Source organism: Pygocentrus nattereri, chromosome 7 (assembly GCF_015220715.1).
Source record: "Pygocentrus nattereri isolate fPygNat1 chromosome 7, fPygNat1.pri, whole genome shotgun sequence".
Lineage (NCBI taxonomy): Eukaryota > Metazoa > Chordata > Actinopteri > Characiformes > Serrasalmidae > Pygocentrus > Pygocentrus nattereri.
The window spans coordinates 2,617,144-2,639,844 of record NC_051217.1 but is presented as its reverse complement, the minus strand read 5'-3'; the positions used below and the strand labels follow the sequence as shown (position 1 = coordinate 2,639,844).

The 22,701-nt window shown below is 40.8% G+C and overlaps 1 protein-coding gene across 2 annotated transcripts in view; it reads right to left on the bottom strand.

Annotated features, from left to right (window-relative positions):
• The window catches only part of megf11 (multiple EGF-like-domains 11), a 152,387-nt gene that overhangs the window by 17,136 nt on the left and 112,550 nt on the right, over positions 1-22,701 (bottom strand). For both annotated transcript variants that reach the window (XM_037540084.1, XM_037540085.1), the window contains 4 exons: positions 18,104-18,250; positions 13,075-13,209; positions 2,040-2,168; positions 1,077-1,205 (listed from right to left, as the gene is read on the bottom strand). In XM_037540084.1, the coding sequence (XP_037395981.1) occupies positions 1,077-1,205; positions 2,040-2,168; positions 13,075-13,209; positions 18,104-18,250 (540 nt within the window). The remainder of the gene's footprint in view (positions 1-1,076; positions 1,206-2,039; positions 2,169-13,074; positions 13,210-18,103; positions 18,251-22,701) is intronic.

Here is a 22,701-nt window from a genome sequence, read left to right as displayed (position 1 = left end):
GCCAAGGTGGTGTTAGGAGTCTTGCCCAAGGACTCTTATTGGTATAGAACCAGAACTTGAGATGTCTACAACACCAGTTTTGCCATCTCATTTACATTGCAACATAATTACTGTAGCTACATGTGTCATGTGTACTGCTAAAATAGTGATAAATCCCCAAAAATGTTTTCTTGGTGAGTGCTTGCCTTGCAGTAACCTATATGCCACTGTATGTAGACACTTTCACATATAAAGATTAAATCTAGTCCAAGCCTATTTTTGACTAAACTGTCATGCCAATGGTGATTCGCTATTGAAAACCCTTTTGAGTCTAGGTTTAGGCCTCTAAGCGGCGTCTGGGAAATTGGCCCACAAAGTTTACTGACTGCATTAACGATGTCAAACATGAGAGCCTACATTATCAAAGCCAGTGCAACCAGACGGCACAAAAGAGTGCAATTATTTAATGTCTATTAAAGAATGTGAGTTAATTATGCCGCATTAGAGGAGCAGTCCTTTGCACTGCTTAGACATACCCATACATACACGGTTCACACAGTAAGGACACTAAGCTAATGAGCCCATTGGAGCAAAACATTGCAGCAAAACACAAACTGATTTCATCATCCTTCGAGTAAAATGGAGCACGCACCCACTGCTGATATAAAAAATGAATGAAAACACAGTGGAAACAAAAGAGGTTTCATCAAGATTACATAAATGATTGATTTAATGACCATGGGTGACAGATTACTGTTGAATTACTGTTGAGGCTGCAGTTAAGACGGTTGTTTGCACCATCTGGACACAGTTGCTATATTTATCATGACATGAGAAAAGTGAGATCATAATTAAATGTGTGATTTATTTGAAAATCACTTTTGCATTTCAGGGCTGTGCTGAGCCATTCTGAGATGCCTACAAAATGATTCTAATTTACCTCCTTTTTGATTTACAACATCTCATGTGATTCCAGCAGAATGCCAGCAGGTGTCACTGTTTGACTGTGAGTGATGGGCAGTGTTTGAGTGTGTGATTTGTTTGTGAGAGGTTTGTGTGTGTGTGTGTGAGAGAGAGAGAGAGAGAGAGAGACTCACGCTGTGTGCAGTACAGGCCGGTCCAGCCGGGGCTGCACCTGCACTCTCCATCGTAGGGACTACACTGGGCTCCGTTGTGACAGTTGCATGAGTTCAGGCAGTCAGGTCCCCACTGGCCTATTGGACACGCTGTAGATGCCAGAAACACTGTCAAATGAAGGCTCTCACACACATGTATATGCAAGAACAGGTGCTCACAGACCTGATACAGTATGTATACCTGTGTTTAGTGTCACAGCACACACAATAGGCCTAATGTAGCCAGCTGTGCTGTATTATCTGAATAAATGTTTGTCTATCTCTTGTGTTCACATTTTAATATAAGGCACTTACTGCCAAGACAGAATGTCAATCAGATAATGAAATCAGTATTGCAAGTGAAATCTGGAGAACTGATTTAAACCTACTAGGATAGATGCCGCGAGCCAAGAAAAATAACATAATTTAAAAAAAACCCACATTTTCTTCTCAGTATTCAATACAAATAATGAAACTGTCACTGAAAGACATATTCTTCACTTGTGCATCTCTTCACCTCGACATAAATAAAGGGTTAGCCACTACCTCCAGTAGCGGGCTATAAATTCTGCAAGGCATTGTGGCTCGCGCCTCAGTTTCATATCTCTACTCTGAAGCGGTGTAAATCATTGAAAGCGTGCTGGGAGGTAATTTATGGAGGAAATGGTCGGTTTCCATCAGTGGTGCTCGTGGGTCATTTTGGAAAGAAATATGGCTGTGATGATGATTTATGCGCTGGCTTGACATTAGGTGGACATGGGAGAGGATAAGAGAGCCAGAATGAAAGAAAGGGAATGAGGGGAAAAAAAAAAGACAATGAGAGTGAGAAAGAGACAGAAATAGAGGTAGACCGACAGATAGAGAGAGGGAAAGAGAGTGAAGAAGAAAGGAAGTGAGACAGACAAGTATGAAGGGGGCAGGGGGGAGTACTTAATTTATTCATACTCTGTGAGCAGTCATCTCCAATCCAGCCAGGGAAGCACTGGCAGGAGCCATCGATGGGGTTGCAGGTGCCATTGTTGGTGCAGAAGCACACTTCAGCACAGGCCTTTCCATACCGTCCACTGGGACACACTGCAAACACACAAAACCCTCAGCACAGGACTACACCCCAATATACAGTCAAATGCAAAAGTCTGGGCACCCACAGACAAACTACATGTTACAAGTGAAAATAAGCACACAACTTCTACGGAGAACAGATTCTGCACATTGTAATGTCCAGTTACTGTTTACTAGGTGATTTTAACATATTGGGGAAAAAGAGACCTATAATAGACCTAGAATAAAATGTGACCTGTGCAAAGCCTGTGGCATGTTTTATATCTTATGCTGTATTTTTACCAATATCTTAAACTTAATAAGCAAAGAAACAGTAATTGTTCACTACAATTGGCAGAAAAATGTGATATTTAACTGTATCTTCTGCAGAGGATGTGTTCACTTACTTTCACTTATAACTCACACTTCCCACTGCTGAGAGAGGATCTACATGTAGGTTATGTTAGGACAGGACAACGTGGCACAGGACAGGACAGTAATAACTGTAAAACATGCATGTGACTTGGGCATCAAGGTTGCTAGATAAATTTACACCCCAGAGACAGACGTAAATTATGGGTGATATCTAAGAAATAATTATCGCAGTATTTACTTGTTAAAAATCTCATTTGTAAAACTTAAGATCAAATTTAAATCAAATGGGCGATTACTGCCAGTCAAGGATCAGTGTTGGATAACTTGCCAGTCATCGCCGATATCTGATTACACTGCTCTATCACCAAGTCACAGACTTTAGCCTGGTTTTTATACAACGGTCGAAGCAGCGTTTTCATCAGCTCAACAAGACAATTAAACTCTCAACATCTCATCTGTAAAAACACTTCTGAGAAATATGGAGCATGTTTACACAAAAGTCTAGTTTGGAAATACAGCTGCACTTTACATCATAAGATCAAAGAGACAACACTGAAGCAAACATAATTGTCTTGTATGATCTAATATCACCATAATATCAGAATAAGGCAGCAGGTACCAGTGGACTGACGATGAAATCAAAACTTACCTTTATCTAATCAAAGGGGTAAAAGTTTGTTTTCATTTCTTTGTCAGCTCACAGGTACCAGCTGCCTCATTCTTTCATGTTTTATTCCTACAACCAGCCAAAAAAAGAAACACCTGATCAGTCAGATGACTTCACAGAATTTATTCCGCACATATTTTTCCTTTATAATTTTAGCATTTTTTCCCAGCAATCAGCTATTACATAAAGTTTGGCAATGTTATTCAATATCAGCAGATTCTGAGGCGCATAGTGCGCAGAGGTCGCCAACTTTCTGCAGAGTCAATCGCTACAGACTTCCAAACTTCATGTGGCCTTCAGATCAGCTCAAGAACAGCGTAGAGAGCTTCATGGAATGGGTTTCCATGGCCGAGCACCTGCATCCTGCCTTACATCACCAAGCGCAATGCAAAGCGTCAAATGCCGTGGTATTAAGCACCACCACTGGACTCCAGAGCAGTGGAGATGTATTTTCTGGAGTGACGAATCACACTTCTCCACCTGGCAATCTGATGGATAAGTCCAGGTTTGGCGATTGCCAGGAGATGGTACTTGTCTGACTGCATTGTGCCGAGTGTAAAGTTTGGTGGAGGGGGGATTATGCTGTGGGGTTGTTTTTCAGGAGTTCGGCCCGGCCCCTTATTTCCAGTAAAAGGAACTCTTAATGTTTCAGCACCAAGAGATTTTGGACAATTTCATGCTCCCAACTTTGTGGGAACAGTTTGGGGACGGCCCCTTCCTGTTCCAACATGACTGAGCACCAGTGCACAAAGCAGATCCATAAAGACATGGATGAGCGAGTTTGGTGTGGAAGAACTTGACTGGCCAACGGTCAAAAATTCCCAAAAACACCCACCTAAACCTTGTGGAAAGCCTTCCCAGAAGAGTTGAAGCTGTTATAGCTGCAAAGGGTGGGACATCATATTAAACCCTATGCCCTATAGATTAAGAATGGGATGTCACTCAAGTTTGGATACATGTGAAGGCAGACGGGCGAATACTTTCAGCAATATAGTGTGTGTGTGTGTGTGTGTGTGTGTGTGGTGTGTGTTAAATATATACAACCCAAATTCCAATGAAGTTGGGACGTTGTGCAAAAATAAAAACAGAATACGATGATTTGCAAATCCCTTTCAACCTATATTCAATTGAATACACTACAAAGACAAGATATTTAATGTTCAAACGGATAAACTTTATAGTTTTTTGCAAATATTCACTCATTTTGAATTTGATGCCTGCAACATGTTCCAAAGAAGTTGGGACAGGGACAACAAAAGACCGGGAAAGTTGAGGAATGCTCAAAAAACACCTGTTTGGAACATTCCACAGGTGAACAAGTTAATTAGAAACAGGTGAGTGTCATGATTGGGTATAAAGGGAGCATCCCTGAAAGGATCAGTTGTTCACGTTTCTCAATGTGCAGTTGCAAGGAATTTAGGGATTTTGATATTCCCACATGGGCTCAGGAACACTTCAGAAAACCACTGTCAGTGAACTCAGTTCGTCGCTCCATCTACAAGTGCAAGTTAAAACTCTGCCATGCAAAGTGAAGCCACATATCAACACCACCCAGAAACGCCGCCGGCTTCTCTGGGCCTGAGCTCATCTGAGATGGACTGACGCAAAGTGGAAAAGTGTCCTGTGGTCTGACGCGTCCACATTTCAGATTGTTTTTGAAAATCATGGACGTCGTGTCCTCCGGGCCAAAGAGAAAAAGGACTGTCCGGATTGTTTTCAGTGCAAAGTTCAAAAGCCAGCATCTCTGATGGTGTGGGGGGGTGTTAGTGCCCATGGCAGGGGTAACCTGCACATCTATGAAGGCCCCATTAATGCTGAAAGGTACATACAGGTTTTGGAGCAACATCTGCTGCCATCCAAGCAGCGTCTTTATCAGGGACGTCCTGCTTATTTCAGCGAGACGACGCCGAGCCACATTCTGCACGTGTTACAACAGCGTGGCTTCGTAGTAAAAGAGTGCGGGTACTAGACTGGCCTGCCTGCAGTCCAGACCGTCTCCCATTGAAAATGTGTGGCGCATTATGAAGCGCAAAATACGACAGCGGAGACCCCGGACTGCTGAGCAGCTGAAGCTGTACATCAAGCAAGAATGGGAAAGAATTCCACCTACAAAGCTTGATGATGTAACACAGTGGTAAACACGCCCCTGTCCCAACTTCTTTGGAACGTGTTGCAGGCATCAAATTCAAAATGAGTGAATATTTGCAAAAAACAATAAAGTTTATCCATTTGAACATTAAATATCTTGTCTTTGTAGTGGATTCAACCGAATATAGGTTGAAAAGGATTTGCAAATCATCGTATTCTGTTTTTATTTATGTTTTACACAACATCCCAACTTCATTGGAATTGGGGTTGTAGATTGTACACTGAAAATGTTCCATTCCATACGGTCTCCTACACAGTCTACAACCTTTTAGCCTTGTTCATTTGCGTTGAAATTCTAAAGACTGATTTTTAGGGCACACTACAATTAACCAATCAGATCACAGGTCATTTGCATACAGATCGATACAAATCGACCACATAAAAAGCCAACATTGTCTTCGTAAGTTGTTGCTTCATCACAAGCAGCCATAACGTCTTCAGTGTCCCTTGACATAGATGCTACAGGTCTGTGAACTGTACAGGAGGGATGGAAAGCCATTCTTCAGAAAGACATTCCTTCAGTTTGTGTGTTGATGATGGTGGTAGAGAGCGCTCTATAACATGTCAGTTCAAAATCTCCCACTGATGTTCAACTAGGTTGAGATCTTGTGACTGCAAAGCATTTAATTTAGCCACACAACACATAAACATAGAATAATCACAATCGTGTCCGATGCTCATTATTTCCTAGGTTAGTTGTGATCCTGTAGTGTATAGGTGAAGGAAGCAGTTTATATTCTAAGTACAGGACAAGGGGTCTGAGATTATTCTCCTTGCATGTTTAATGACAGTCGTTTGAAAAAGTGTTTGAAGGAGGGGACACTCCTTTATTCCCATCACTTGAACTGCTGCATGAACTGGTCTATTCATTTGAGATTTTCACTTGACTGAGCAGTTGCCAAACCAAGCAGAGGTTCTTAACTTCACTGAGCATACTGCAGAATAAAAACTGCTGTACAAATATATTATTCCTGAAACTTTATCATAACATCAACCTACTCAATATTAATGATTAGGACAGATTTGATGGTGACAGACAGAAATCACTGTAAAATACCACTGTACATTTCTGTGGTAGATAAAGATTAGAGGGTAACACAGTTAACACAGTTAACCTCTATGCAGCAGAATGGGGTTTGAGCCTCTACCTAGTCAAACACATACACTATAGCAATAAAGCCCTTGGGCAAAACTCCTAATGCTCCTAAAGTTAGTCTGTCTCTATTGAATTGTAAGTCACTCTGGATCAGAAGCTGTCAAACGCTGTTACATTTGCATGTAATGTAAATTAATATTACAGATATGCTCTATATACAAATGGCAAAAAAAAAAATCAAATCACAGAAGTTGTTAGATGTTTTGGATGAATGAAACCACTCATATGATCACACAAACTAAACCAATTTTAGCCAAAAGTAATGCAGGCCAGTCTTTAACTACAGCACAGCAATGATGCACTGATACGTTTTGAATATATATTGAAAGGTATATCACCGTATGTAGCAATATAATAATGATATTGTGTTCAGTCTATATTATGAACCCGAATTAGAATCAGAACTACTGCCTTAGTTCCAACAAAATTCACCTGGAGTAATTAGAGAACAACTGATCTGTTTGAATTTTTGACGTTGCAATATATGAAATATGTGGGTGTGCCCAACTGTGCTCTGAGTCCTTTAAAGGTCTTCCATCTGTTTGTTAATGTTAAAGTAGGATTTGAAGTAAACTCTTCAAGGTGACAACTGGGTTTCACTTAACCGTTCACATGCCACAACGACGCAAGTGACATTTCCCAGAGCCAGACCATTTGCAGTGCAAGACACTAGAATGGGGCCATGTGAACGGTAGCCATGTGGCATTGTTTCATAAGGCTTCAGAGCAGTGCACTGCACATCTATCAGTGCCCCCGTTTATCCATCTGTGCCACCTCTACCCGCCGTGCACAAGAACAAGGACGACTGATGTGCCACGGAATTAAAATAGAGCTTGTGTACATTTTTAATAAAACGAATATTTCAGCCGCCTTCTGACACTCTACTCAATTAGAGATTTCATTTCAGATTAAAGTTCCATCAGGTCGTTTTTTTTCCTCTACCCCTCTACTCTTGGTTTGGGGGAGGAGGGCAGTGGGGGGATTCAATCAGGTACATACAATAGGGTCTTGCCCCTTCACCAAAGACAAGGAGAGACCCCACTGCCGGGTAAACAGCCGCCTCTGCCATGTAGGAAAAATGGGACGGCACAATGGAATCAGATAAGGTGTCTCCCTTTAAAGAAAAGTTGAAATTAAATCTTTGTGACAGCGGCTTATTTTAATAATCATATCTCCACGGCCCTCCTCTCTCCTTGAGGAAAGGGCTCTTTCAACTCCCTCAAAGCAGGTTCTTATTAGCCAGAGGGAGCTACGCTGCTCCTTTGGCTGTGGGGCACAGTCTCGGCTTTACTTCTCAGCATCGTTCCCCGGCCTGGCCAAGCTTCATTAGAGCTCTCCTGGACACGTGAGCATGGACTTGGTAAGGCCTAGGATGCCAACACACTCCAAACTAGTGACGGCTCCCCTGAGCCCTGCCTTTCTTCCAGTAATGATCATCCAGACAAATTAACGGCAGTATTTCTTTCCCCTACTTTCTCCGACTCTATCCTTTTTCTCCTTTAACATATTAAACATTTATTCATGAGACAGCTCTGAAAGCCATGAAAGTGAATTCTATATATGCCCACTGCCTTTCCCTAATTCATGAAAAGACTAGTTAATTATTATGAGAAGTTGTATCTATATTTCATTTAGAAGTCTACCCTCAGTTGGGTGCTGTGGGACAGGAGGACGATGTTAAGGTTCGTTAGTTTGAGCTTGAAATCCACCTCACTGACCCAAAAATCAACTTAAGTCACATGTGTAGCACTGTTACCCCATAATCAATATTTTCTCTTCTTCAGCAATGGAAGGGGTCCTAGGGACCCTTTATTCAAACAACTGGCAATGAATATAAATCACATTGTGGAACAAATCATGCCGGTTTGTCTCAATTTGGAGGAGTCAGAATATTAATACAAATATGTATGTCATAGTATTACACAGTAATAACAGTATAGCATTGTTTCATGATTAATGCTGTGTTCCAGCTGAATTTTGATGGTGTGGTCTTTGAGTCACTATAAGGGTTGCAGAAGCACAAAATACCAATAATAGCTATTTTCCAGTACCAGGGACAGAGCTGAAGGATCCTGAATGGAAGCAAAAGAACCACAATGAAGCCTATTCCAATGTTTAATTTAATAGACCCTTATTAGTCCCACAACAGGGAAATTTCACCTCCTCATTTAACCCATCTGTGAAGTGAAACACCACATACACTCTAGTGAGCATACACACTAGGGGGCAGTGAGCACACTTGCCCGGAGCGGTGGGCAGCCCAATCCACAGTGCCCAGGGAGCAGTTGGGGGGTTAGGTGTCTTGCTCAAGGACACCTCAGTCATGTGCTGTCGGCTCTGGGGATCGAACCGGCGACCTTCCAGTCACGAGGCTGGATCCCTAACCTCCAGCCCACGACTGCCCCAAAGTTGCTGTCAGAAGTGGGATTCGAACCCACGCCTCCAGGGGAGACTGCGTGGTGCTCAGCCATCCTGACTAAATGAAGGTCTTAGTGTCATGATTGAGTTAGTGATCAATAGAATTAAACACAGTGAAGGCAGTACAAATTCCACGATCCAAGAGATACAATTTTACTACAATAATCCAACAGTGTTATTTTAACAGTCATCCAGCAGTGGGCTGCACAATGTTTTTTTGCAGGAGTTCGGAAAGATCTGTGGGCAACAATACTAAATTTCAGTTACTGGTTGTCATATATTGATTTCATAATCTTCTCAAAGCCCCTGTCAACATGGTTTGGAATGTGTAATTTTTTTTGATAGTAAAGATACGCCTCAGAAAAATAGATATGTAAATTCATTTATTTTAATAATAGACAAATGATCCAACGATTCAGACCTGACGCCTGCTCAGAACTGTGTGGGTGTGTCAGAACACAAAATGATTGACAGGCATCGTAAACAACCACTGGTTAGTGACACTGCCAACTGGTGTGGTTCAGCCCTGAAGGTCTGAGCCTTTTGTTAAAAGACTCTTCTGAACAGAATCTGAAAGATGAGTAAAAAGGGCAAAATGGAGAAAAAGCTGTCATTTTAGAGATCATTTTTGCAGCTGATGTTTGAGAACTCTGGCTTATCTAATGACAGGTAGATCATGGACAGTTCAGGTCCCTTACTTGAACACTCGGCAGCTCTAATATTATATTCAGTTACTGATCTCTGATTCGTTGTAATTTATAATGTTATAATGGTGACAGCACCTAATTTACAATTGGTCACACCTCCGACTTCGGAGTTGTATTGTTTTAGACAATAGAAACGACAAGATTAGGGCCTAACAAACCTCAGTTCCTGTGCTGATAGATCCTGGATGTACTAAGATGCAATTCTATAAGTTTTTTTCTACAAGTCTTTATTTCTCAAAAGTAACAATATGAGAGTTTGAGGATCCTCTTTCCTCTGAGGCCAAACTCACTTCCTAGCAGGCCACAACTTTGCAGAGATGAGTGTTTTCCCTCTTCTTACACTCTGTATTCAAGTCCCAAAGGCTTTTCTAATTAGCTGATGAATTGAATCAGTTGTGCTTAATGAGGCAGAACGCTAAACTCTGTAGCGTCCAGAATCAGTGACAGGTACTCTAACCTGTAGTACACAACATGCTGAATAGTTTGTTGAGCAATATTGGAAAATTATAAGCATGTTTTTTTTTTCCCAGAAAATTCTGAGTAGTGAGTAATAACAGCTATATGACTTCATGTGAATTAATGCAATACCATAATGTTATACCAGCAACATGTAGCATTGTATGAAGGTATGTATGTCATGCATAAAGCTGAACAGAAGGATTGCCAATCTTTAAGGAGAAGCGTACAATAAAGTCCCTGGGTAACATGCTGCTTTCTACCTTATTTGTTGCTAGGTAACATGACTTTCATGACCAAGTTGTAAAATTCAAAAACAGTGTTGATCTGTATTTCACCAGTGCTAACGAGACAAATGACCCCTTCCGTTGTGGTCTGAGAATTTACAAGTCAGATCAAAACCTGTTAAATAAATGCAAGCAAAAACTGAGATGTTTCAGGACACTCAACCGCTCGTCTAGTATCTCACCTAAGCACAATTTCCTGTCCTGAAGGAGTCCTGCCTGTTTGAATCGTCTCTCCTAACTTAGAATTACAAATACAGACTTCAAATGCTGGAGGGGGAATGGCTTATTAATAGCTTGCAGAATAGTTAAAGCATCAGAAAATGCTGGAGACCCCTGCATTACTTCTCCTCCATAACATGTAACAGTGCTGTCACTGATTTCTATTCACTGAGAGTGTGATGTTGAATTACTGACGTGTCACATAGTCCTGTCTTTCAGAGCAACTGACATGCTTTCATATATGCCATATAGCCAAGCCAATCAAGTTATGTTTGGCCATGGACATGCTTAGTTAACGCTTTAAGTTAGTCGTCTGGTTTGAGCATCCTTGTGAGTTTACTGGTGTGTATAGAAAGACCTCAGAAGATGGAGATATTGTTGTTGGTGACAAAATTGCCCATTTAAGAAACTTCAGGTCTTTTCATGCTATGGAAAAATAACACTGTGTGGTACATAAAAGTCAACTAGTTTTCTTCTGAATATCACGAGCATTTGAATTATGAAGTCATTAAGTAGTCAAAATCTAGGTATCGCAAAGCTAACACTGCATGAATTCACATTTAATTGACTGGCGGTTATGTTGCTTTGTTAATGGTAGCCTAAAGTTTGAGTAGCTGGTATTGTCCGAATAAGGCTGAAGTTTGGTATTAGACCTCATTTCAGGTGATGTCATTTCCGTGTGAAGGGGATTTAGCTTGTTTGGCGCTTGAATGTAGCAGTATTCATATTCTTAACAACCTCATATTACACATAGTGTACACAAAATATATCAGCTTTAGAATATTTTTATTCATCATGGGATAAAATTATTATTATTTTTTTTTTTTTTGTGCAAAAATTCTGTTCATTCATTCAAAACCACTTAGACCAATATTTTCCTAAATGGGCATAGCACCTACTACAGACTGTAGCACAAGCTCTATTGCTGCAGTGTTTTTCACTTAGATAAACAGTAGAGTTGTCTCAGCTGATAAAGTGATTGAGAAGTGGCAGTAATGAGCCCAGAGCCTGAAAACAACAAATATTGGATGACCAATCAGTTGGAAATTTTTTTCTCACCACTTATTAGTAATGCCCATGCACATGCACAGACAGGCTGAGGGGCAAAGGTGCCAGGCTGAACTCTGAGAACTTAGAAAGCAAAAGCTCAAAAACAAAGCTGCTCAGTTTGAGCTACAGAATCTGAGACATATATATTCTAAAGTATCAGTGTCCTAACACAGCAGATTTTACAGGGCCCGCATTGCGGATTCCTGAATTTCTCTCGCTTTTTTTAAATAACGGAGTTTTAAGTAATATATACATGTTTAAAGTCTGTATCATTCACGACCCAGTTCATATGGTCTATATGGAAACTCAGCTGCAAAAATTTACAGATACCCACCTTTCAACCTACAGCAGTTTAGCCCCGCCCATTCATACCAAAATTCTAACGAGTGCTTTTCTAAGGGGGCACAATTCATGATACCTACCTTATATCAGTCTTAAAGGTATAGCAACAAAAGCAGCCCATTTAAATTTAAGGGATAAAAAGAGGATGGAAAATGGTCATAATAAATATGAAGTATTATGAAAAATTAAAAAGAAAAAGAATTGTGACCATTTGTGGTACAGAAAACCCCCAAAATGCTATAAGTGAACGTCCAAAGTAAATGCACAAATGCACATTACACAAAAAATTTATGATATGGACCCTTGGGCTAACTCCCAAGCTCAAGTGTTGAATCATGTGTGGTCAAATGTGAAAGCACAAATAAATCTCTTCTCTGCTTCAGGTATTATTCAGATCTTCCAGGCGGCTGAGTATTGCACCACCAAATTGTCTTGCATGCCTGTGAGTTTGCTTGCTTGTCTTCCTTTGCCTCTCTTGCGCAAGTGCACTGAACAAGAGTGCTGCGGTATCGACCTGACTCTTCACTGTTTGTCTCAGCCAGAAAGAGTGGCATCAGCAATATTCAGATTTCCTCTGAAGGTTATTTGTCAGAGAGTCAGTGATAATGCCAATTATCTGCATTGTGGTGGAGGCGCAGAGTCAGCTCAGAATGTCGCAGATGGGCACCGTGCCCCAGGTCCCACTCAGTGCTATACTGTACCAGGCCGAGGAAATATGGCACAGCAGAAAGTGATCACAACTAAACTAGGTCATTGACTGTCTCGTAACGTTGTCATAGTTCAACATGTAATCTGTGCCTCTGCAGGTGATTTGGGTTCTAACATGATGTCTTCCCACTAAAGGCATGCATCAAAAGCTGTCATCATTCTCTGTAATAAACTTGATGTGTATGAACTATTGTTGCATCAGCTGGACGAGAGACGAGTTTAAACACTGGATACGTGCAATCCATTAGTCTTTGTGTTCTCAGTACAGAGAACTTTTCCCTCTTAACTCTTTCCATTGATATGATCTGTAACAAAGGCCTCCAAGGATCTGGTAGGGAACAGAGGACAGAGAGAGACAGACAGAAAGAGAGGGGGTGGAAGAAACAAGGAAAGTAAAGTCACTTGCCTTGGTTGCACAGTGGGCCAAAAAAACCGGACAAGCATTCACAGTGGCCTGTGATGTGGTGGCATGGACCTGTGCTGTGCACACACTGAGGGCAGGTCTGACTGCAGCGGTGACCATAGAACCCAGGAGAACAGACTACCACAGAAAAGAGGGAGAAAAGATCAGAAAGAAGGAGATAAAGAAAAGAGAAGAGAACCAGTCAAAGGAGATAACCAAAGATAAGATGATTAACTCTTAGGAGTAACAACAAAACACAGATTCTGCCAAATTTGTTTCTCACTTTCTATTTAATTGGAATTAAGCCTGATTTAAACTGTACAATTACAACAATCTTATATGTTTACTGCATGTCACATTACCAACATGCTGCAGATAAAAGCTTGGACAAACTCCATGTCAGACTGAGTGAATTCAATTTTGCTGCATGTCAGATTAAACCTTAAAGATTTGACAGATTTACAGTGTAAGAAAATGACGACGTTCTAGATGAGCTTTTTTTTTTGGCTGAAAATTGATTTGCCAGTAAATCAAATCCCTCTGTAAGGAAAAAAAACATATTAAATGGCTAAAAAGGACAGCTTGGAGCTGTTCCTGGCTGGGGGAAAAGAGCTACACGGAATGCTTGTTCTCCAAAGTGAACTTGAGGTCAGATACTCATTTTTCTGTCCACTATGTGACGAGTAGCTCTGCTATTTCAATGCAGGCCACTCTATATGTAAACTGAGAGCCAGGCCAGACTAATCAGATAAGCTAATATTCCAAAACCTGTGAGCAATTTTTAGCTTATCATCTCCCTCTCCCTCTCTCGTGTAAGCAAACACATTCATGTTCATTTTTAGTTAGACAGATACTATGTAAGACTCTTTGTACTTTATTTGTGTATAATTTAATGTCATATATCTACCCAGTATTTTTTACCCCAAATAACTACACAACACTGTGGAGCTCGTACCACATACTTAACCAATAAATACCTAGAATTTGCTGGGAACTTCAATGTTATGTAGTTAGACTGTCTTGAAATTCACCATTATTTTACCCAAAATAATTATCTAGTACCTTAGCTGGTCAATACATAGAACTTAAGGGACTGTAAAAGAAAGCCAAGAGCTTTTTTGCATTGTTAGGCCATTGTAGATGAGGACTCTGCAAGAACTCTGAAGGAGTTCTGTGATATCTGGCACCAAGACATTAGTAGCAGATCCTTTAAATTCTGTAAATTGTGAGATGGAGCTGCTGCGGATCAGACTTCCTGTTCCCACACATCTTACAGATGCCTGATCGGACAAAGATCTGGGGAATTTGGAGGCCAAGCCTGAACAATGTGTGCTGTGTGGCATGGCGCATTATTCTGCTGAAGGGAGGTGTAATGATTTTTAGGTGGGTGGTTTGTGTCAAATTGATGCCCACATAAATGCCAGCACAACATTGGCAAGAGCATCACAGTTCTCACAGTGCATCCGGCGCCATCCCTTCCCTAGCTAAACAGTGCATATGTACCTGGCCATTTATTTGATGTAACGGAAAATGAGATTCATCAGACTAGGCGACCTTCTTCTATTGCTCCAAGGTCCAGTTCTGACTCTTTTGTGCCCATTGTAGGTGCTTTCAACAGTGGACAGGGTTTAGCATGGGCACTATGACCAGCCTGTTGCTACTCAACCACATAAGCAGCAGGGTGCGATGTACTTTGTATTGTTAGACATTCCTCCCAACATTATAACCATCAGTAAATATTTCTTTGTACTGTGCCACAGTAGCTCTTCTGTCAGTCCAGACCCAAGAGAATAGCCTTTGTTGCTCTATGCATCGTCGTGCCTTGGACGGTCAGCATCCTGTCACTGTTTGTGGTTTATCCCTCTTTGGACCACCGACTGACCAGTAGCACCTCATAAGCCTTGTTGTTTCTTTGAAGCTCTAACCCAGGGGTGTCAAACTGGATCCAGAAAGGGCCGGTGTGGGTGCAGGTTTTCATTCCAACCAAGCAGAAGCCACACCTGATTCCACCTGGTTAATTAGTTGATCCTGGCTTTAAAAAGACTATCAGGTACAGCTTCTGCTTGGTTGGAATGAAAACCTGCACCCACACCGGCCCTTTCTGGATCCAGTTTGACACCCCTGCTCTAACCCATCTGGCCATCGTCTGGCCAGTATATTTTGCTGGTTGTCAAAGTCGCTCAGGTCTTGACGCCTGCCTATTTTTCTCGCATTCAACACGTCAACTATTAGAAAAGACTTACCATCTGATATATCAGAGACCTTGATATGTGCTGTTGTTATGAGATAATCAACACTATCTGCTTCATCTGTGAATGATCACGTTGTTGCCAAAGACTTAAACATTAGATTTGTACTACATGGGTATCAGTGAATTTATACACTTTTGAAGACATGATTATCTTTAGAGGTCGACACCTGTCATGGTTTCATATTAGTCACTTCTCACTGGTTACTCATCAAATCAAGCAGAGAAATTTTGTTGGAAATACTGATTATAGGCTTTCAATTGATAACATGTTTCCATTTGCAAGTAGAAGAGATATTTTGTACAGACGTAAATTTGACGGAAAGTAATCGTCATGCACGTCATCTTGTTTTGCTGAAAGAAAACAACATTTGTTGGCCCTGAAACAGACAGAAAAAAGTCTGAAGTGCAGGCTAGAACGTGATGATACATAACGTAAATTTAATACGAATGTAATTCCTCATGTAACTAACCATGCAATTAATCAAATAATTCTGTAATTATATTTAAATAGTGTAGTGAAACGACAGTAATTACTCTCAACTTCTAAGGGTTAAGGGATAGAAAGATATTGGAAAGAAGAAAGCAGAAAGTGTCACACAAATAAACAAGTAGCTTTTGGCCATTAATATTTATCAGTTCCATTAGCATTGAGGTCCATGGAGAAACTATAAGAGAAACTAGAGCAAAATAAATTAAAAAAGGAATGAAAGCAAGTGCAAAGCAAGTCTGCCGAAATAAGTTCATGTATTTTAGATCTACTGTAGTCCATGATACAAGGATGAACATCCGTATTTCAGTTACAGTTACAATGTCTTAGCATCCGAAACAAGTCTTTAAATGTTAATCATAGCTATCATCCAAAATAGACTAAACAATGGATAGAATAGGCTTGAGAAGTGAGGCGGGGAGGGTTGAATTACGGGCTTTGTTTTTTCTTATTGTCCAGCTCATTGTCACGCAGAGTGCAAAGACCTGGCCTCTCTCTGTCACTCAGGCATGTCTGGAAGTGCTGCTCCTCACTCATTTTTCTTCATTAGGATCTTGATTTGCTTTAATTGCTGTAGCGTTAAGTAGTGAGGGAAAGCAGCACGGGCTGACCTTTCCTTCTGTGGGCGGTGGACCCTTTGTAATTAAGATAATTGTAGAACAGTGAGCAGTGTGGGGAAGATTAATCACGTCCCCTTTCTCTCCGCTCTCTAATCCCTAAACACACACACATACTCACATATACACACATACCTCCCCTTTCTCCTCCAAAACCTGTACATATTTGTGTCGCCAGCTTCTATTTATGGGTTTTGACCCCTTGAAAATGGCCAGCAATCAGCAGGCTTATCATTTGAGCATGCTGGTAGAGAGAGGAGAGAGGCTGTGAGAGGCTTCTCTGATGAAGGCCACCCGTGGGCCCCCGGCCTCTATCCGGGACGGAGGGCCACAAGTGCGGCTGGAGTGATTAAGATCTGCTCCATGATGAAGGGGTTGTGTGCCCACATTTATAACCGAGGGCTGAGTGCTGTTCTCCTCAGCCTTCTCTGGGCCACCCCACACTCGACTCCTTAAGAGCCAGCATCCGGATGTACTGGATATGACCCTCCCTGGTGTGCAACATCTGATCTTGCTTACTTCAACAATATTCACACTTAGAGGTCTAGAGGGATTACTGTTCTGTTTTGTTATACTATTACAAAATGAATTACACAGTTCTGAAATGATGGCAACATTAAAAAATTGTATTTGACATTTTTTTTTTATGCAAAACAAGATTGTATACACTATAACTTTATTACATTCAAATTTAAAAAAGCTCTTCTTCTGCTTGGGAACAAAAATGTGGTATAGACTGGCTGGTAACAACCTGAATTTTCAACAAAATGCTTGTTTCAATGAGTAAGACACACAGTACAGTGCAAAAATCAGAGACCACTTGTCTCCGATCAAAACAGCCATTAACCCGCCTGTTTTATCAGACACTTCTATAGCATAAGAATAGTTCAACCAGTTTGCAATGAAGTCCCTGTGGGTATTAAGCCTTAGTATGTGATAAGCCTGGGATTTGAGGAGGTTAAGTACAACTTTTTTAGGGGATATTTGTGATGAGATTAGTTGTACTGTAAACGAATCCACTTGCATAAGGAAGAGGAAAGTCAAAGGAAAATAAGTGAAAAAACACGAGAGTCTAACACTGGACTTCACAAAATTATTAAAAGATATAGAAGACTCCTAATATGCAAAACTGGTCAACCACCATCCTTCCACTGTGAGAGGACAAAGCTATGGGTCTAAAAGGACATGTAGCTGTCAAGAACCTGTTACTGAGAAAAGGTAAAAAAGGAAATTTGCAGATGAAAACCTCAGTGAATGTGTTTGCGATTACTTTGAGCGAGAGAACCAGGAAAGGTGCACTAGCACCTTTTTAGATTGAACCTTTGGGTAAAGGTGAAGGTTGGGTAAAAATCCCTACATATATCTATGAAAGCAAGTCTCCCAAAAAGAATGGAAGCTGTAATTATGGCAAAGGGTTTGCAGACTTTAAAAAAAGGTATATTGTATTTTTCTTTTCTTATTCTTTTTTTCTTGATGCTGAATAATACATGACTTGTTCTTAATGGCTGTTTTGATTATAAATTAAACAAATTGCACAGTACTGTAGTTTAAGAAATTGAAAATAGAGGCAAACCTAGGAGAAACTTGCATTTCAAGGGACCTGAGATAGTGAACTCCTATGAGCGAGAGAGAGAGAGAGAGAGAGAGAGAGAGAGAGCCTTATAGAGAAAGGCTTACTTCTTTTGCAGGAGGTGCCGCGGTAGCCTGGAGCACACACGCAGGTGCCGTCCTCGGGGGAGCAAGAGCCTCCGTTCTGGCACGAGCAGGTCATGGAGCAGTTGGGCCCCCAGAAACCCTGAGGGCAGACGTTGTCACAGTGGATCCCTTTTGAAAAAAACAAACAAAAAAAACATATGCACACAGGCTCTGAGAGACTCTTTTCTGGACAAACTGGACACACAGACGCAGAGGCCACAGACGCAGAAAACTGGCATACAGGAAAAAAAGCGAAGAGAAGAAGTACATGGGAGGGGCAGAGAAAACCACCGGCAGTATTTTTTTTTTTTACATTTTTTGGAAGCTGTGACAGCATCAGATCTCTCGGCATCTCTGCCAAAAACAAGGAGCCAGTGGGACAGGACAGGAGTGGTCTACAGCACCGCTTGTGTGTACTCTATATAAGTGCATTTGTGTATGAGCGTCCGAGAGTGAGGCTAAGCTGACACTCAAGAGGGTGTGTGTCTATGTGTGTACACTCGGAGCTGAGTGGCGGCACACTCTAAAGACATCAGTCCCGGTTTTGAAAGTGCGGGTTGTGTGGGTTCAGCCGTCTCTTGGCTGCGGCACTGTGCTCTGCTTCGTATGTATTTTTGATCAGACTGGGCCTCCCTGCCAGTGCAGCGTGTTCATTAACAGGGCCGAGTCCCCCGAGCGGCCCAGCCTCCTCTGCCATTCTCTTTCAGCTGCGCTAGGGCTTGTGTGGAGAGTAGCAAGGGAGAGGTCCAACAGGGACACACACACACACACACACACTCACACACATACACACACATACACAAACAGAAGAGATGGACTGCCTGAATTACAAATGCTGAAGTGCAGTGTCAGAAGTCCATGTAATGCGGCCAAAAAGAGGTCACTTTTAACTAGGCCTGTCACAATGATTTCATAATCGGCTGATCGCAATTACTTGAGTTCATCACAATTATTTAAGCCAGCTGCAATTATTTTCCACAGTTGTTAGCTTTCACAACATATGTTTACATCGCAAAAAAAGGATGATGTGAGTGTGTTATTAGGCGCTGAGTTGAAGCAAATTCACGTAAATAAAAGAAAGCAAAAATGCATTTATTGAGGCAGGTCATGGGTCTTATGAACAAAACAAATGTTCTAAACTCTGACTGGTGCTCGAACGCTTTTAGGGGGCAGCAGTGAGTATTGTTTGTTGATTTGATGTTTCTTAATACCTTCAGAGGACAGTGGTGAGTAATGCTTCTTTATTTATTCTTTATTTGATTATTCTTTATATTCTTGATATTCTTTATTCTTATTCTTTATTATCTTTTATTTATTTTTGTTAGTAAAACTTTATAGGGGAAGCAGTGGGTTATGTCTGTTAATTTTGATGTTTATTTAATGATACCTTTAGTGGGACGCAGTAAGTATCGTGTATTTGATGTTAATAACACCTTTAGAAGACTTGAGAGTAATGTTTGTTTATTTGCTCTTAGTTAATAACATCTTTAGAGGGCATCTGCCAGTAATATTTGTTTATTTAATATTTATTAACATTAAATTATTTGAAAATTAATCTGCAGCCAAAATTTGATGATTGCTACAGGCCTAATTTTGACCATGCATACAAGCACAGACATACACTAATTCGCAGTGATAAACTTAGAATGTAAAATAGTGCAGAACTCACATAGACTTATAGAGAAAGAGTAGGAAAAAAGGCAAACCACACTGGCCCCTTCACAGCTAAGGTGAGCTATGCTTTATATACAAAAGATGAGTGTAAAGTGTAGAGCTAAAGTTCAGCATACACACTCACTTGCACAACCATATATAACTGTATGTACTCTAGCCTTTTCTTTTCTCATTCTCTCTCTCACACACACACACACACACACACACACACACACACACACACACACACACACATTCTGAGCACCCTTTCAAGCAGCAGCCTTTTCTCAGGAGCCCTCATTTGAAATTTCCTTTGACGGAGACTTTTCCAAGCGAGTGGCACAGCCATTAAAGTGGCATTAGTGACTCGGCTTTGAATTAGAACGGGCTCCAAACTCTGAGGACGGCCTCCATACCTGCACAGCCTTTGTGAGGGAGCGGAGAGGTGGCAGTGGTAAGGGGGGCATATTGACGACGTGGGGGCGGGCGATTAAGACAGGCCCAGCGAGAGCGCTTCAAAGAGGGGGCAAGCCTGTTTGAGCTTCTGTTGGCCTGGGCAGAAAAAAAAACACCACCCTTTCTGCCTTTACTGTCAGCAATGAATTAGAATAGAAAAGAGCAGAGAGAGTCTAATGGTGACAAACAGAGAGCTGACTGAGAGAGAAGAAGAGTGCCGGAGAGAAAGAGAAAAACACTACAAGCAAGAAATAAGAAAAGCAAGCAAGAAAGAAAGAAAAGAAGGAAACAAAGACAAAGAAAGAAGATGAAAATCAAAGACGGACAAGAGCAAATGAGGAAGAAAAAAAGGAAGGAAGAAAAAACAAGAAAGACGTCCAGAAAGCAAGACAGAATAAGAAAGACAGAAAGAGAGAAAAAGCAAGAAGCAAAAAAGCAGAAAGCAGGAAAAAGGAAAGAAAGCAAGAAATAAGAAAAATAGAACGAAAGAAAGAAATATATGAACGACTGAGGCAAAGCCTCTAAATAGAAAATACAGAGTAACATCTCAGGGCTACCAGTAGCCAATTAGTAAGAGGTGATCGGACAGTACCATCACACACAAGTCGTTCCTCTGCATACCACAACTTACACACACATACACATGGGGGAATGCACATGCATGTAAAACATGCAAAAAAGCCCTGAATATTCCTTTGAATATGTGAAATTATGAATGCTGCACATGTTTTCTACATTCAGGCTATGTAACATATTCATTAGGACTTTGGTGAATGAATTAATAGTGTAGTGTGTGAGCACAGGGGTTGAGTATGTCAAGTATAATGTATGAGTATAATGGTAAATTTTTTATGAGGTTCATCTGAACAAGGGAATATTGTGGAGAGGGCTGATATTTCTGTATCTGTATTTTTCTGTAATACAAAAAAGAATATATGTATCCCAAAAAAGACACCTGACTGAGATGTAACAGATATTTCAGATATGCGTATACAGCGTAATACTGTATACTGAACAGTGAACAATGCACAGTGCTACACTCTAATTCTCTTATTTTGCAGCTCTCCGAACACCAGATTCCTCCTCTCCTCTCCCTGTCTTTCCTTCTTTCTCGCTATCTCACTTACTCCAGATGCACACACACTGACACACACATATACGCTTTCTCTCTGAGTGAGCATTTAATCTCTTTCTTTTCCCATTCTATTCTCCTTTGATAAAATATATTCTCAACCTGTCTATCCTAAGGCACAGCTCCACTTTCAGTCCAGTCTGCATCTCTCCTTCAGTCCTCCTACCTCTACACCACTACCTGATACTACACCAGCTCCTCCCTCAGGACCAGCACATCCATCTTGCGTTTTCTCTTCATCTTCCCTCTCAAGCTGCTCTCAAAATATCTGTAATATTATATTTATTAGCATTCATGATTTACCATGCCTTATTATAACCCACTTCTGACCCACACATTCGCTTTCTTGGGCTGGGTAGGGCTCTTGTATTCGTTAATACTAGTATCAATGTGGCAAGAATGCTAAAATGGGCATATTAGTCATCCTTGTTTTTGATATGAAGGTTGCAAGACAGGATCGTCACTATAGGACGTAAACCTCATATCTCCAAAACAATACATTTACAGAAGAAACAAAAAAGCTTTCCATTTTAATGTAAGTCAAACTAACTTTTTGACCATTTTAATGTCCCATTTATAACGCAGTGTAAATTTTTTTGACTGTGGCCACGTTCTTTGTGAACCAAATACAGTTAGAATTATGTAAAAAATCCTTCTGTATAAAAAAATCACTTTAGACCGTTTTGGTGACTAATAATAGTAAATATAGCTATAATGGGATTGTATTGCATCAACATGTGAAAAGCCAGGAGTAAACACCCTCAGTTTGTATTGTGAGTGGATTATGATCGGATCACTCAAATCACATTGAGGCGGTCAGAGATGTAGCTTGACAACATTTAATACAAGTATAATCGGAACATGTTTTCATCATATACAGCTACGTGAGTGGAAATGCGCCTCCAGAGTAAGAGGATAAACAAGTAAACAAAAGGTGGGGGGCGATGCATGACGCTGGCTAAGAGTCTTGCGTGTTGGGGTGATGAAAATGTTCAAGCCAACCTCGCCGACTTGCATCGTAATGGCGAAAAGTAAACAAAAATAACATGAGAACGACATATGTAAATATGTTAGATCTCATCTGGTCACAGTGGGAATGCATTTTAGTGAAAAGTGTAAATGGAAACCAGCCAAAGTAAATATGTACATGATCTGTGCATGTTCATGTTTACACTAAAGCAATGGCACCAGCAGTCATTACAGTGCTGTTTGTTTTTTTTTATTTTTAATATTATCAAAGCAATTCATATGACACCATAAAGGTAATTCATTGTGATTTCCAATCGTACTCTTTCTCCTCTCTTTCTTGTTCTCTTGCTTAACTCTTTCCCCTTGCAAC